The sequence below is a fragment of the Glycine soja genome, chromosome 16 (assembly GCF_004193775.1).
Source record: "Glycine soja cultivar W05 chromosome 16, ASM419377v2, whole genome shotgun sequence".
Lineage (NCBI taxonomy): Eukaryota > Viridiplantae > Streptophyta > Magnoliopsida > Fabales > Fabaceae > Glycine > Glycine soja.
This window is the reverse complement of record NC_041017.1, coordinates 3060477-3078248: the sequence shown is the minus strand read 5'-3', so window position 1 is coordinate 3078248 and position 17772 is coordinate 3060477. Positions and strand designations below refer to the sequence as shown.

General features: G+C 30.4%; 2 protein-coding genes across 2 annotated transcripts; one reads left to right on the top strand and one right to left on the bottom strand.

The window, feature by feature from the left end:
• The first annotated feature begins 4018 nt into the window (after positions 1–4018).
• On the top strand, positions 4019–8587 carry LOC114390632 (probable polygalacturonase). Its single transcript, XM_028351436.1, has 6 exons — positions 4019–4212; positions 4369–4704; positions 5983–6103; positions 6671–6845; positions 6977–7047; positions 7665–8587. The coding sequence occupies exons 1-6, from the start codon at positions 4141–4143 to the stop codon at positions 8363–8365; spliced, it is 1476 nt and encodes a 491-aa protein (XP_028207237.1). The 5' UTR covers positions 4019–4140; the 3' UTR covers positions 8366–8587.
• Positions 8588–8642: 55 nt separating this feature from the next.
• Positions 8643–15474, bottom strand: LOC114390633 (mitogen-activated protein kinase homolog MMK2-like). The gene is made up of 6 exons (XM_028351437.1): positions 15077–15474; positions 14254–14383; positions 13659–13796; positions 10913–11245; positions 9976–10159; positions 8643–9246 (listed from the first exon to the last, which is right to left on the bottom strand). Exons 1-6 carry the CDS (start codon positions 15235–15237, stop codon positions 9071–9073), a joined length of 1122 nt encoding a protein of 373 aa, XP_028207238.1. The 5' UTR covers positions 15238–15474; the 3' UTR covers positions 8643–9070.
• Between the last annotated feature and the right edge of the window lie 2298 nt (positions 15475–17772).

The window sequence follows — 17772 nt, the reverse complement described above, 5'->3', positions numbered from 1 at the left end:
AATTTTATCGTTAATTATGATCTTATATGACTCCTACAAGATTATCACTCAGAAAAGATAAATGTGTTTCAAAAGAAATAAAATAAAAGCATTCATTTGGGACATAGCAACTTGCCAACTTTTATTTCCCACATCAATCATTTTCACTTTCATATGCTTGCTTGCTCACTTTTTTTGTTGTCTCGCTTCTTTAATTCTTGGATAAATGGTTATTTTTATTTCTAAATATATAGAGCGTTGAGAAATTCGTCTTAAAAGATGAAAATTTAAATTTTAATCTCCCAAAGTGAAAAAAGCGCGACAAATTCATCTATTCGTTAGAGTCCGTCTGATACCGTTAATGGAAGAGTCTACGTGACACATTGAAGGATAAATTTGTTAATTTATTCAAAATATGATTTAATTTTATTCTTCACCCTTTTTTAATAATTACAAGCATAACACTATAATAAATACTTAAAAAAATAAGAAAACAAATATAAGTTAGAACAAACATAATATTAATTAATAAACATAATCTATCTGCTGTTTATGAAATTTTTATTTGATAACATTAGGTAGAGACAAGATCTAGTTAGGTCTCATTTTTTAATAAGGATTAGTTTAATGGTTGGACATTTTTGTTTGAGTCTAAAAATATTTTTTTGTTGCTTGTATTTAGGTCTAGAGGAATGATTAATGGTAGTGGTTGAAAAATAGATAAGTACAATAGCCAAAAAAATGACAACATTACATTGATATATATAATTTATTTGGGGTAAATTTAGAATAAAATTTTTAATGTTTTTATTGAAAACTAAAAATATCAATCAATATGAATTTTGTTTTCAATGCTATAAGCATAAAAGGAAGGAGTATCATTCTAGTGGTGGTAGCATCAATTAACACAAAATATTTAGTGTACACAATAAGTGCCACATTAAGATACACAGACGACATCACTTTGTTAAAATAATAAAAAAATAAAAAAAGAAGAAAGAATATACATAAAAGTTTTTTGATTACATAAAAGTTAAAACCAAAGGATCCAAGCATAAAATGGGAGAGGTAGATACTTAGATCGAGAGAGAGAAAGAATGTAAATAAGAACAAAAAAGGATCAGAACATGAAAATGAGGGAGGGCTTCCTAGGAGGCGTGACGACCATGATGAAGAGGAAATTAAGGATGTATCTCAGACTCAGTCATATTCAACAAGTTTGCGATATGAATGGTGTCAACAAGACTATATGGTGATTATGGCTGGTCTATTTATGTGTTTGTTAATGGTAGTCTCTATATAATATGGTGAGCCTAGTAGGTTTGGGACGCTATTTGGTATAGGTTAATTAAAATAACCGACTCTTAATTAACCTTTTAGACACCAAAATAATTCACTGCCTAATCAAGAATATTGTCACATCAAACTTAAAGTATATTTTAATTTGAGTGAATATATGGCTTATATGATGAAAGTGGAATTATTTTTACAATCTCATCTAATCATACGTTATATATAATAAACTTATTGATTTTTAAAATAATTTTCTTAAAAAATATATCAACAATTATTTTTAATTAATTACATATATTTTTTTATGCTAAAAATACATATAAATTAATCTCTTTTAACTTTGTGATTATTTCTACCACAAAGAATAAATATTTTTTTACTCCAAAAATATAAAAATATATTTTCCCAAATAATAAAAAATACTGTTTGGGATGAGAAATGAGTTCACCACGTACGGATTTCTCAAAATGCATCTTAAAAAAATTCTCATTATTAGGAAATGGGTGAGCATGCATCAATTCCTCAACATGTTTTTTTCATTTCATTTTTATAATCTTTTCTTTTTTTCTTTTTTATTTTTTTAATTGTATATTTATTTAGATTTTTTTGTTTCCTTTTAATTTCTAATTTTATGATTTATTTTTTCTAATTTTCATTCAAGTCAATCAAAAATATGTTTCGTATGTTGTAACTTTGATTATTCAAAAAATAAATATTCTCGTCGTATTTGGAAGTGTAGGCTCAACCCAACAACGTCAATTTTAATCTTATATCAAATTATTTGTAATTTTAATTCTTAATCAAACAATGTTAATTTAAATATTATGTTATATTGTTTGTAATTTAATTCTATTTCATGTTAACCCAATCTCTCTTTTTTAATTGAATCAAAGTTGTGGGTTAAATATAAATTTTATTAAAAATAAATTAAATTTTTTATAGAAACATTGAAATAAATTTATAAAAATAAAATGGAAATCCACTCAAGAAAAAAGAAAAAATGAATAAACAAAAAAAATATAGAATAAAAGAAAGCAAAAAGAAAAAATAAGTAAATGACACATTAAAAAATTTCTAAAAAAAGAAAAAGAAAATATTTAAAAAAACAAAATAAATAAATAAATATGCAATTAAAAAATTATAAAAATAAAATAAAATAAAATAAAAAAACATGTTGAGAAATCGTGCATAAACCACAGATTTTCCAACAAGGAAATTTTTTTTAAGGTGCATTTTGAGAAATGAAGGTGCGGGGAACCGATTTCTCATACAGTTATTTGTATAAATAATTTTACACTTGTATTATTCGAATAATTTTTTATTTTTTATTTAGTTTTGAGGTAAAAAACTCAAGAATAGATACATGGTGAGGATGAAAGGGTTATGAAACGACCACAAATTTTCTGCCTCTACGAAATGGGTAGGCAGTAGTGGGGTTTGGAGTGGGCGTGAAGGAGAAGAGAGAGACTCACTAGATCCAATAGAAAGTGAAGTGAGAACTCCAATAAGTCCCTTTAACTATATTCTAATACCACAATGTTCCATAGTGCCATTAGGATAAACGAAATAAAACGAGAAATATTTGTAAGAATGTACAAAATTATACTGCATAAAATTTTGTTTACATTCTTTTATTGATCTCGAGAATAAATATTTTTTATTTTAATTTCTTAACTAATATTTTAAAGTCTTTATATTATACAACAATATATATTCCATAGTAGATACCACAGGGACCCAATTGCCCATCATTCTAATTTCTAAGCTTCTTCGAAATTCACGAAGCATAATAACAAGAAAACTACATGATTAGTTTCCCCTTGCCCCCCACTGGATATATACTATGCCAAGACATAAATACGTTAAGTGCAATTTCCATATACTTGATATTGGGTCAGGAACCAAGGACATGTGTGCACAATAAGATTAAGAAAATGACATTGAAACGGTGGATCGTGTTCGTGTGCTGTTAACATTTCATAATAATGTGACGGTAGCAATAATGAAAATGAGTCGTGAATTTGACAGAGCAACGCATGAACATTCAAAATTAGCATATGTACTGTTTGACTGCTTCATGAATCCTCATAAAAACAGTTTTCTGACCAGAGCGCGCCGTTGATTGTCTTGAGCATCCATGAGACTACGAATGTTTGTCAAAGACTCCAAGTTAGACATTATTACATTAACTAAAACGGTTTATGATATTTATTTATTTTCCATTTAACAAGAGAATAAATAAGGTGATTTTGTAAGAAAATATAGCGTTACTTTATAATTTATATACGGGCTGGAGAGAGAAAGAGGAAAGGAAATCATAATGTTCATTAATTGAATATTGTCGATTCTTAACTATTAAACCCTTGATTGAACATACTTCGATGCCAAACATTTCATCAATTATACAAATGTAACGGTTTATAATTTCAAAGAACGTCCACTAGAAAACATGGGGAATACTATTGCTCACCTTCGAAGCAAATGGAAAGGAAAAAAAATGTATACACTCAAGGATTTAAAGGAAAAATAATCAACTCCTATTTGAAGTTGCAACTAAGACTGAAACCTTGACTATCATTCTTTTGGTACATCATGGTTCCTAAAGATAACAAATAATCTTGGACTTGTATGTTTGTGTTTAAGAATGATCAAAAAGGGTATTTACTATTTAGTACATTGGGGACTTTAAAGTATAGGTTATAGGCATATTTACAAAATATGTATATAGAGAGAGTAAACAATCGTCGGTTATTTTGTTAAACAACTCCTATACAATAATCATCCTCCTTTTGAATTTTGAGAATTCATGAACCTATTAGCCATAACTTCCCCTATAAATACTTAACACAGCTTCTTCACTCTTCACATATGTCTCAAACAAATACCAAAGTGCCTTTTCTTAGGATGAAGCTCTTGTGGAAATCTCACGTGAGGGTACAAGTGAGACCCTTTTTCCTCCTCTGTCATTCTAAGTAGCATTCTGGTCTAATATATCATGAAATTATTTCCTGCATATATAAACTTTTATGTAGAGCTACATATATACTATTTTCTACATTTTTTTTTTCTTTCTAAGAGGTGTGATTTGTTTTACAGGTAATTAGATTGGTTTGTGCTCTCCTTTTGGTGACACTGCTGAGCTCAGAGGTAGCTGAGAGCAGAAAAGCCAAAACTGCTAGAACTTCCTTTGAGTACAAAGCTATAAATTGCAGGGCTCATAGTGCTTCATTGATTGATTTTGGTGGTGTTGGAGATGGAAATACATCAAATACAAAGGCTTTTCAGTCTGCAATCAGTCATCTGAGTCAGTATGCTTTTAAAGGAGGGGCTCAGCTGTATGTTCCTGCTGGGAAGTGGCTTACTGGGAGTTTTAGTCTAATCAGTCACTTCACTTTGTATCTAAACAAAGATGCTTTTCTTCTTGCATCTCAGGTATCTATTTTGTTTTATGTTCATTCTTTTAAGACTTAGTAATCACTAATATGATGAGATCATGACCTGGTTAACAATCAATTTCAGGGTTTGCAACAACTATAGTCTTGTGTTCTCTGGGTGAGATAGGCTATATGGATTATATAACACCATTAGATTCGGTTAAAAATCAAATCCTCTTAAATATTATTCATTGTAAGATTTTTTAAATAATTTATTTCAAGTTTTAACATCCTTCTTGGTCTCCTTTTATCCTTTTATGACTAAAAATCTTGTAATCTACGTTCCTCAGTAGTGTTTCCTATAACCTTCTTTGTATGTGTTCAGAAATCTTAACTGATTTTCTGTCATCTTTTTTTTTTCATTGGTGTCACAATAGTATCTCCTCCTAATGACTAAATAACCACAAATATCAGATCTTTGTCTACCTTCAAGCAAGTGTTATTGTTCCTCCATAGTCTTTGATAGTAGTGGAAAAAGTTATTCTACTGATTCAGCTATTTGAACTAATGTTGTTTTACACTTTCACCCAGTTGGCCCTATCTTCCCTTTCTTGCACCTTTCCTTTTGGCAGCATTTGGGGAGAACTATTTCCTAAGTCTGACAAAAAACAAAATGAACAATAAGTCAAGGAAGTGATGCTCTAAGCTTTCATTAGGTGGATGGTAAAAGAAATTATGTGAGTGGACTTCATCGATGGAAAATTAATAATATGTGCTTTGTTTAGTACTCAGGCTAGAATTTCTTAAATGTCCTTTCAAAATTAAAAGAAAAAGAAAAGAAAAAACTAGTTTGTTATTCATCAATGTCATGAGAGTCATAGACTCATGACTTATTGATGAAATTGGAAATATACGTTTTTAAAGGGATTCACTTGAGTTACAAATAAGGTAAGATGTTAAATAAATGAACAAATGTGTCACAAGGTTATTCACTTCTTACTGTTACTAGAAAAACTATGCTATCAAAACAAAATTGTTAAGTAACTCGTGAAAGCAATTTACAAACTCCTCAACCTTTGGTCAACTAAAAAGTGTTCACAAAACTCACTTAATGACAAATTGGGTTCGTGGGAAAGGAACCTTTAATCCTAGCACTTCTGGTTTATTCCTCCTAGAAACTATCTCTGCCAGTGCCATAGTGTGGTCCAATACACTTTTTGTCATTTGTTTATAGGGGAAAAGTATAGCACATTTTAGCACTTTAATGTGTGACACCACTAACCAAAGTTTTTATTTTTATTAATACTAATTATTTAATTAATATAAATTGGTTTAGGATATTAGAGAGTGGCCTGTGATTGAACCACTCCCATCGTACGGTAGAGGAAGAGATGCAGCAGCAGGAAGGTACACCAGCCTCATATTTGGAACAAACCTCACTGATGTTATTGTCACAGGTATGGAAAAAAAAAGTTGCATGAAACAATTATCAAACTAAGTGGTTAAGGGTTGGTGAACCTTTTTCAGCAAACATGTGCTACGCATCAAAAGTTTGAATTCAATTTGCCAAACTTTACTTGCTCTCTGATTCAATGTATTCTATTAATTAGGCTTAATTTTTATTTTATTTTTTTCATTACATTTTATGTTTTGGTCATTTTAGACTCGTATTTGTTTTTTGTTAATTGTTTAATTTAATATTTATATTCTATGTAGTCTCTCAAGAGTTACTTTGAGTCAAATTAGACATATAGTTATTTGAAGAGCTAGCAAGCTGGTTAGTCGTTTGTTTGATGCTTAATGATGTATTGTGTGACCAATGATCGTACTACATCTCTTTCTTGGTCAAGTGTGATGATTGCTTAAATGACAAACATTTTAAATATCAACTTCACATTATTTAAAAAATTATTGAAAATTTGATATTATATTAAATTATTAACTATGGATTAAATGATTTTATTATTGTTTGTGCTTGTTGACTAATCTTAGTATGAATGGAATTATGACTATTTTGGTGATAGGTGACAATGGCACCATAGATGGCCAGGGAGCATTTTGGTGGCAGAAATTTCACAAGAAAAAGCTGAAGTACACTCGCCCCTACTTGATTGAATTAATGTTCTCAGACAAGATTCAAATCTCCAATTTAACCCTCCTAAATTCTCCATCATGGAATGTTCATCCAGTTTATAGCAGGTAATTCTTGCCTTTCATTTAGTCTTATTCAAGTTATAAATGCCTTCAAGATTACGTTACAGAAGCATTATTACACCTCTGAAATGTTATCACAATTTCAAAATTATAACAACTTTTCCAACACTATACAGCAATATTATTATTAAGGGCCTCACCATCATCGCTCCTGTCCCATCTCCAAACACAGATGGCATTAATCCAGGTGAGCATCAGAAGATTATTTCTTGTATATATGTGCATGTGGAGAGTGTATCAAGTAAAAATGTAAAACGAATTAGTTTTGACCATTTAATTTTACGTAAATGTTAATATTCATTCAATTGTTTTACACATAATTATTTGATTAAAATTAGTTTTTTTAAAACTTTTTTTCAACGTTCTCACCCCATATGCAACTGATATGTTTTCTTGTATGCTGATCATATAAGTATTTCAAAAATTAAATAAAAATAAATTGAAAGGATAGTAAATATTTTATTTCATTAGATAAAAATAAGCTAAACAAGTAAACTTTTAAAACTGAGGAGAAAATTACGGAGAAAAAAAATTGTAAGATATATCGTTTCTATTGATGTGTCAAATTTGTTTTTACAAAACTATTCTTAAGTAGAAATACATTAATTAGATGGAAAGAAATTAAAAGAATATAATTTGCAATGTAAAAAATATAAATTGCTGATAAATTTAATATTACTAATTAGTTTAACTAAATTTCTTAACGCTTGAAAAATGGTTGAAAGGGTGTTATGTACAGGACAATTGAGTAGATTGATAGTATATTTAATGTTTCTTTATTAACACTCTTTGTTTGGGTATTAGATTCTTGCACAAATACAAGAATTGAAGACTGTTACATAGTTTCTGGAGATGACTGTGTGGCAGTGAAGAGTGGGTGGGATGAGTATGGCATAAAGTTTGGATGGCCCACAAAACAACTAGTTATCAGAAGGCTGACATGCATTTCTCCAGAAAGTGCAGCCATTGCCTTGGGGAGTGAGATGTCAGGTGGAATCCAAGATGTCAGAGCTGAGGACATCACAGCCATCCACACAGAATCAGGTGTCAGAATCAAGACAGCAGTAGGAAGAGGAGGGTATGTGAAGGACATATATGTCAAGAGAATGACCATGCACACCATGAAATGGGTATTTTGGATGACTGGTAACTATGGTTCACATGCTGATAGCCACTATGATCCTAATGCTTTGCCTGAGATCAATGGCATCAACTATAGAGATGTGGTGGCTGACAATGTCACCATAGCTGCTAGGTTGGAAGGAATCTCCAATGACCCCTTTACTGGAATCTGCATTGCCAATGTGACAATTAATATGGCAGCCAAGGCCAAGAAGCAGCCATGGGCATGCACTGATATTGAAGGGATCACAAGTGGGGTGACTCCCAAGCCATGCAATTCTTTGCCTGATCAAGGGCCAGAGAAAATCAAAGCATGTGATTTTCCCCAAGAGAATCTACCAATTGATATGTTGGAGCTTCAGAAGTGTGTTTACAAGCATTAAGCATGCATGACTACACTTGTTTTAAGATGCGTCTTATAGATTTATTTAAGGCTAATCTTTTCCCATTTCATCCAGAAATCATTGCTCAAGATGAGAAATGAATTTTCTGTCTAGTAATGAAACAATTTTTTTTTCTCTACAAGTTGATTTAAGAAATGGCTTTATGGTTCTTAAAGCCTAAGCATTATGCTGTTGCATTAATCAAATTTTGCTAGTTCTGTTTTGTTAAGAGGATCACTATACAAGATATGTCTGGCATAGGATATTGTTTAAATTATTTGGAATACTCTAACAAACCATTACATTTAATTTAATTTAAATGTCATACAATGGGAATATGAGATACTGTCTGTCCCCACAAATTAAAAGTTTTCTTGTGAATTTTTCTTGATGTAAAGGATAGGAAAAACTGGCAAGAACAGTTCAATGCACTAAACTATGGACCTTGAATCTAAAAAGAAGGATAGAAGTACAACAAGGAGTTGGAGCTTTAGGATATTCTGCTGAAACATATTTTGATCCTTTCTTTCCTCAGTACATCTCAACAATATGATTATCCAAGTATCTGAGATGAGACTAAAACGAAAGAAACCTTCAACAAACTCAGTGAATCTCAGTATCTCCAATACGTTTTCATATCTTCTGTGCGCTGCAACTTGCCAAGTAGTGGTCATAAAATGTATATATTAGTCATCAGATATTTCACTAAACATATATGGTTGCAGGATTGAACTTCACAGATTCTCTCCAGATGAGTTCCTTGATGTCTTCTTCAGTGAATGATGGTTGCTCAAAGTCAAAACTGAAAGGTCTGGTGCAAACAGGTTCCTCATTGATGTCATGGAGAGGTGACATGTATGGGTGGCTCAACGCCTCGTCAACTGAAAAGAATCAAGTGGGGTACAATGAATAAAAATACATCCAAAAAAAGAATCTCCTTTTTTTATAAAAGACCACTTGTATATATATTGTCAAGAAACATGAGAAAAAAGAGTTTTGATGAATTCACAAAACTAGTTGGATTTTACATTAATGTACTTTACATTAATGTTATGATAAGAATCTAGAGAGAACCACACCACAAAGTTTTACTTTTGTTGTTGGAGAGCCTAAGCCCCAAGGTCCTATAAACTCTAACAAAATACCATACTTTCGATGTACACTCAAATCTCATACCTTGCAATAGGATCCTAACATTTTATTACACACACAGTGACCTAATAGTAATGGGTTCAAGACATAAAAATTTTAACCAGAAATGAGCATAGGGCACTTGAACAAAAAACAAATTTGTCATTGATCTGGTTGTTCTGAACTAAAAAAAAAAAATCATTGGAGGCCAGCAAACACTACACATACTTACAAGGGTGCCTTCAAAACAAAATAAGAAAAACTTATCCCAAAATTTTAATTGGTACCCTCATATTTTAATTATTTTTCCAGTTTTGCTTCTTGTGGTGCTAGTTGGTGCTAAAGTTGTCAGTTGTCGTAACATGATCTTTCACATCAATAGATGTCCCTTTATCATTACAATTAATATACAGCTCCAGGAACAATAAGTTGTAGTCATTCAATAAAAGTGGGGGCAAAAGTTTTGCAAGCAATTTTACCTGTAATACGCCTGTTTGGATCAAAGATGAGCATCTTCTCTAGCAAGTCAACCGCACCAGGAGACATGGTGGGAAATCTAGCAGAAAAGTTTTGTTTTGGATACTGCGGAAGCTGTTTTACGTATCTACGAGCATTATCACTTCGTAGAAATCCAAGGCTGGCATCATCCGGCGAACCTATCAGCTTTTTGAAAGAAAAGAAAATTGTCATGCTAGAGTTAATTTTAAATCAGAAAGAGATCTGAAAAGGATCGGAGAATGAGAATTTGCATTCTACCAGGAAACTGCATAATCTGAATCTATTGTTTGCAACTGTGAGTTGGCAGCAAGCTAGAACACAATGAGTTAATGACTATATAAGCATTCTTAATTTAACCAAGTTTCATCTCTCACATGTATGGTTTCCTTTTGTTCCCAAAAAGTAAAAAAGGAACCAAGGGGACAAAAGTAGAGCCAAAGAGAGTACAACTATTTGATGTTTTTCCATAACAATATGCTATGGTCATGTGGAGAAATTATTCTATGACAAGGAACAAACGTACCATGTCCCATAAATAAAAACTAAGCACTTAAAAAAATTGAACTTCAAAACTGGGATTCATTTTCATAGTTTTCCATTTAGACATCATTCCCATTACCATTTCCCTCTTCATTAGAAATTTTTTTTCTGACTCTTGAAGTAACAAGATTAACAAGAGGTCGATATGGACGGAAATAACCCAAAGGTTAAAAATAATCAAGGTACCAACAGCATTTTAGCAAAGCTTGACACCCAAAATTCACAATCACATAAAGCTGTAGAAGTTGGAACTATAATTTGCAAATAGATCCAACATCCAGTTCTAAAAGAGAGAAAAGAAATACAAACAAACAAGAACATAATCAGTCTTAATATAATTATGCTAGCTAATTCAGGAGTTTGGAATCAAGCTAATACCTCTGTGATAAGTCTCAGCTGATGAACATAATCTTTGCCAGGAAAGAGCGGTTGTCTTGTTATGATTTCACCAAGTATGCAACCAACAGACCATATATCAATGGCTGCTGTATATTCTGAACAATTAAGAAGCAATTCGGGAGCTCGGTACCATCTAGTGACCACATACTCAGTCATAAAGTCAGTTTCAGATGTGGTTCTAGCAAGACCAAAGTCCGCAATCTTAAGGTCACAATTGGCATTCAATAGCAAATTACTAGGCTTTAGATCTCGGTGCAAAACATTTGCTGAATGTACATATTTGAGCCCTCGTAACAATTGATACAGAAAATACTGGGGCAAAAAAAAAGTTCTTATGAGTGGCTGTAAGAAAGAAAATATAAGAATTATGCTACAGTGCCTGAAGCCTTGGAGACCAGATGAAATCCATGCAGTGAAATAGATGGTGTGGACCCCACAAGTGAGATAGGAGACCTACATCACCTAGTACACGGATCAAGCTTCATCCAGTCTACAAGGTTCTAAGCTCTTGTTCCCAAGTATAATTACATTTTATCTATTGTTATATATAACCATGAATGTCACATTCACGTACCTATATAATTCAAAACAAGCAGAATAAAATTACTGAGTAAAGTCAAAGGTAATTCAGCATATTAATGCAAAATGTAAAGCTAATTCGTATTAAAATGTTTCCACCTGTCTGTTGTAGAGAAAGTGAAAAACATTATACACACCCAGCACAGATTTATATAACATTTTTAACATAAGCAGAACAAAATTTTGTCCACAAATATTATTAGTGATGAAAACCAAAGCATAATCTTTCCCATGATCGAAGTTTATTAAAGACAACAGAATGATGTAACAAGAATCAAGACCAAAAACAAAGGTACAAGATGCGGAATTTTTTTCTGCAAAGAATTGCTCAAATAAAAGTTAATAATAGGTCTACACTTTTGAGAGTGGCTATCATATAAAGTTTATATGCAAAGGAAAAAATAAAAATCTGGTAAGCCAATAAATTCAGGCACAGAATTTATATAACATTTTTAACATAACCAGAACAAAATTTTGTCCACAAATATTATTAGTGATGAAAACCAAAGCATAATCTTTCCCATGATCGAAGTTTATTAAAGACAACAGAATGATGTAACAAGAATCAAGACCAAAAACAAAGGTACAAGATGCGGAATTTTTTTCTGCAAAGAATTGCTCAAATAAAAGTTAATAATAGGTCTACACTTTTGAGAGTGGCTATCATATAAAGTTTATATGCAAAGGAAAAAATAAAAATCTGGTAAGCCAATAAATTCAGGCACAGAATTTATATAACATTTTTAACATAACCAGAACAAAATTTTGTCCACAAATATTATTAGTGATGAAAACCAAAGCATAATCTTTCCCATGATCGAAGTTTATTAATGACAACAGAATGATGTAACAAGAATCAAGACCAAAAACAAAGGTACAAGATGCGGAATTTTTTTCTGCAAAGAATTGCTCAAATAAAAGTTAATAATAGGTCTACACTTTTGAGAGTGGCTATCATATAAAGTTTATATGCAAAGGAAAAAATAAAAATCTGGTAAGCCAATAAATTCAGGCACAGATTTAGCATAACCAGAACAAAATTTTGTCCACAAATATTATTAGTGATGAAAACCAAAGCATAATCTTTCTCATAACCGAAGTTTACTAATGACAACAGAATGATGTAACAAGAATCAAGACCAAAAACAAAGGTAAAAGATGCGGAATTTTTTTCTGCAAAGAATTGCTCAAATAAAAGTTAATAATAGGTCTACACTTTTAAGAGTGGCTACCACATAAAGTTTATATGCAAAGGAAAAAATAAAAATCTGGTAAGCCAATAAATTCAGGCCAAAAGTGTTTGTTCAAATCCTGACCAACACTAGATATGTATCATTGTAGTGACACAAGTTCATATGTCTTATGTCATACAAAATCCATAGTAGTATCAAGTTTAAAACATACTGGGTGAAATTTATTTACACCATTGACATGATTTTGGAAGTAAAACTTCAAAGAAAGTAAGAGCAATGCCACTACACTACTGTTGCTGTCACAACATTGCACAACTACAAACAAAACACTATTTCAGTTTGACAGAAAAACCGAAAAAGTGAAAGCCAGGCCTATCAAACTCAGATGGAACTAGGGCTGCTAAAAAAACTAGTTTCAAAGAAAATAACCATCACTAACAATAATTAGTTATATAATAACCAGTTATATAAAAGTAGTTATAAAACTATAACCAAATTATAGAAATGGTTATTTCAAATAACTTAATTTTTATTTAAAAAATAGCTATAGTTATAAAACTATAACCAGTTTTATGGAAATAGTTATTTCAAATAACTTATTTTTATTTATTCATAACCGGTTATATAACTAGTTATATTCATAAACTAGTTATGGTTATAGTTATTATAACCATTTATAATCTAGTTATTTATTAGTTATGGTTATGGTTATTTAAATAACCAAACCATGAGCACCCCTAGATATAACTGCATGAAAAGTGTGCAATATTGCTCACTTGAGACCACAGATTTATGTTTAGTACATCTACTCAATCCCATTATTTTTTGTTTTATCTTCAGTTTGTGCAAAAATACAACCAAAGGAGAATACATTAACCACCAACCCATTAGTTATAAAGTCTTTCAACTAAGTAGATTAAAAGTGATACGCTAAAAGTAGTTAAAGTTCTAACCCGACAATGATCATCAGTCAATTGCTGATTGGAACGAATTATTTGATGCAGATCTGTGTCCATTAACTCAGAAACAAGGTACACATCATTGAAGTTTTCCTTCTGTGGAGGACGTATAATATCTTTAATGGACATAATCTGCATTGGATAAATTATTGATAACCAAGCAGTCAGTCCACTTTGCAAGATAAATGCTAACGAAGATATTTGTGCATTATTGATAATCTACACATCAAACGAAAATATCATGCATATCATATTTGTGCATTGCACCACAGGATGTTGCACTGTGTCACTTGTTCAGTAAGCAAATTAAATGTTACAGATCTACACATCAAACGAAAATATCATGCATATCATATTTGTGCATTGCACCACAGGATGTTGCACTGTGTCACTTGTTCAGTAAGCAAATTAAATGTTACAGATCAAAGCTTTTGCAGATGCAACAGAAAATGGGGTAAGAAGCAAAGAAAGGAAGAAATATTTGGTCAAATAGGAACATCTCAGACTGCCACAGATGAAAATGAACAATAACATCAAGGAAAACAAGGTGTATAATGTCTGAGTGCAAGTAAAATAGTATCAAACTTACATTTGCATGATCCATGTGCCGAAGAAGTTTAATTTCCCGTAAGGTCCTTTTGGCATCTATTCTGTTGTCGAATGCATTGCCAATCTTCTTAATGGCAACTTCCTCGCCTGTCTCTGCATTTACAGCAGCGCTGAAGGAAACAAAAAATTAATAGTGTTCCTCACATCCTTTTTGCTAACAGAAAATCTATGTCACATGGATGACAAAAACGAACTCCTACTCCTAGTCAGACCCCAAATTTTAATAAACCATCCACAACACATACATTGTACACCATGTAATTGAGTTTTAAAATACCAAGAACTATGCTATTAACAGCATCAATACCACATAAGTCATGAGCACACAGAGATACCAGAAGAACGACCCCATCTGATTTTCCACTTTGACTTAAGCAGAATCATAGCATCAGTATATTATCTAATGAGACAATTGGCCGACATTTTAAAAACTACAAAGATAGTAATCTAAGGAGTAACATATGATTCATTCAGCTCACGAATCGCATCAAGACATGGCAAATTGGTAATTATCCTATATCTTAAAAAGCAAATAAGAAAAATTCAAGTTTAAAAGTGATCTTCATCATCATCAAACCAAAATAACCAATTCAATATTCATTCACTCAATAAACAGACCAAACATCAACTTAACAAAAAACAAGGTCAATTCTTAACAAAAGGGGTTTGATTGATTAGTAGCAAAAACTAGTTCTTGCTCCTTAAGTCAGCTCAAAACAAGGATACCCCTTTGCCCAAAAAAAAACAACAACAACAACAACAAATGCTAATAAATTCAGCAAATAAAAGAGTTCTGGGCTTACCAAACAATACCATAAGCACCTCTACCGACAGGGCGAATAGGAGGGACATACTTTCTGGAAACTTCGAAGAGATTGCCATAGATATTGTACTGAACATAGCGTCCACCATGAGTTGGTACTCCTCTGATGTTGTTGTGTTCAGCTGACTCAACAGCAGACATGTCTTGTGTGTGTGTCTATGACCTCTTCTTTTCTTCTCAACTCAATTCAACACCAACACCAACACCAAAAACAACTTGGAAGGAAGAAGAAAGATGAGAGACCCAAAATAAATAGGGTGATTCAGAGTGGAAAAGAAGCAAACTTTCCGACACTTGAGTTTGGAGGACAAAGTGAGAGAGAGAGAGAGAGAGAGACAGAGAGGGTATGAGACTGCTTTTCAAGCGGACACGCATGTGTGAACCCGTGAGAACTTATTGACTTTTCTTTTCACTTCTTTTTCATCAACGTTGGTGTGCTGTCTGTGATTTTCCACTTCCAATCCTTTCGTTTCTTCCCCCATTTTTTTCTTATTATTTTCATTTCCCTTTTCGTTTAAATCATTGTTTAATTAGTCTATTGGTTTACTATCTTGTGTTTGATTTTGTTCATTGATAATCTTTATAGTATTATTTTTACGGCAAAGAAAAATAAATATATATGTATAGTAATTTGTTGGTACAATGTGGATATCTACAATTGCCTTGAATGGTAATTAAAATAAATAATGACTACTATATGTGATAAATCAACTTTTAATATTAAATAAATAAATAATTTTTTTCGTGATTCTAGGTATAAATAAATAAATTGCATGAATATCAAGTTGCTATTTTATTTACCTCATATAAAGTGTTATTCATTCTTTTTTAAAATAAAATAAAAGGTAGCAAAGCTCCAATTTTTTCTTTGGTTTGGTCAATGAAAAGCTCCAACTAAGCAACTAGTTTATGCATTTGCAATGCAAGTATGCCCGTACGAGATTTTTTTTTTCTATTTTCATTTTCAAACCCATGATAGGTGTTGTTGTTTAATAGAGAAATGAAAAAAAAAAAAAAAAAGACAGAAAGGTAAATATTAAACTATATTCATGGGTAACTGGGTAAGGAATATTTCTTATTTATAGAAATATATAATCAACTTCTCATATAACACCAACTATTTAATTTTGTTTAATCTTGCGAACTGTTTAAAACATTTACCACATATTAAATATTCCGCTTGCTCCAATAAGTATTTATTATTTTTTAAGATGTTATATTTATTCTTTAAAATCATTAAAATTATAGAATATTTAATAATTGAATGTTATGAAAGGAAATTATTATAACATTGAAGTTCTGAATAAAAGTAAATAATGAAAATTAAATATATTTAGGTTCAAGATAAATTATTGAAAATAAAAATTAATAATATTTAAGATATATAAAAGTAAAAACTAATCATTTTCCAATAAATGATAAATATTTCTATATAAAAAATTAAATAAAATTAAGGTACATTGTTTAGTTTCTTTCTACTTTATTTGGATATTTGGTTAATATATATATATATATATATATATATATATATATATATATATATATATATATATATATATATATTAAAGATTAAGATCAATGAAATTAATAAAATTAAATTACTTAAATAAAATAAAAATGAGGATATTTTTGAAAAATAATAAACGTATTATTTGAATAAATTAACTAACTACTAGATAATTAATATTTTTTAAAACTTTCTTTGGTAATATATTTTATTATTTTTGTAAAAAATATTGACTAGAAAATGGAAGAAATATCTACATATATACTTCACCAAAAAAAAAACATTCATAATTTTTAAAAGTATATTTAACTATTGAAGCAAACAAAACAAATACATATCTAATAAAAAAAGTACGATAATAAAAACAAAATTATTAGAATAAATAAATAAAAAGAAGATTAAATATTCATCTAAGAAAGTGATATCAAATAATATCTCGAAAACTCTAGGAAAAATTAATAATGAAAAATATAAATCAATGTATATCAAATACGATAATTATAATTGAAAGAAAAAAAAATCACCAAGTTATAAGTAATGCAACATTTTTACAAATAATTAAAAAAATGAAATAGAAAAAAGGTGAGAAGATAACATAAATAAAAAAAATTCTTTAAAATCTAATTCACCAAAAATTATTTACCTATACTCAAAATCTTATTATAATTGAAATCATGTCGTCATGAAAATGTGAAATAGAAGAACCATGAGATCTTTATCTTTATATATTAAAAAAATTATGCAAATATTAAACTTGATGTTCATTGCATTCTTCAAAATAAAAAACAACGCATAACAAAAATAAAAAGCAAAATAAATTGAATCAAAATTACCTTCCACCATTACAATTGAACTTGATCGTTCAAAGCTCTCACTCATTATAGATGGTATATTAATTTTTATTTTATTTTAGTGTGAAGCTTAGGAATATAAAAAACTATTATTTATAGATATTCTATAGACATTTTACCATAAAAAATATATTTAATAATCATTATTACAATAGCGATAATAATTGAAACTCTCACCTTACAAATTCAAAAAAATTTAAACCACTAAAATATATTTCCATAGTTATCCCACCCTTCTTTCTCCTTTTTATATATATAAAGATTTTCATATATTGCTGATATAATTTGCACTGAACGAAGTCAAGTCAAAGAAGTTTG

Coding starts and splice junctions, on each gene's coding strand:
- LOC114390632 (XM_028351436.1), top strand. CDS start 4,141: ATGTCTCAAACAAATACCAAAGTGCCTTTTCTTAGGATGAAGCTCTTG. Junction 4,213..4,368: donor AATCTCACGTGAGGGTACAA/GTGAGACCCTTT, acceptor TTTGTTTTACAG/GTAATTAGATTGGTTTGTGC. Junction 7,048..7,664: donor CACAGATGGCATTAATCCAG/GTGAGCATCAGA, acceptor TTTGGGTATTAG/ATTCTTGCACAAATACAAGA.
- LOC114390633 (XM_028351437.1), bottom strand. CDS start 15,237: ATGTCTGCTGTTGAGTCAGCTGAACACAACAACATCAGAGGAGTACCA. Junction 13,797..14,253: donor GGCACATGGATCATGCAAAT/GTAAGTTTGATA, acceptor TATCCAATGCAG/ATTATGTCCATTAAAGATAT. Junction 10,160..10,912: donor AGCTGAGACTTATCACAGAG/GTATTAGCTTGA, acceptor TCTTTCAAAAAG/CTGATAGGTTCGCCGGATGA.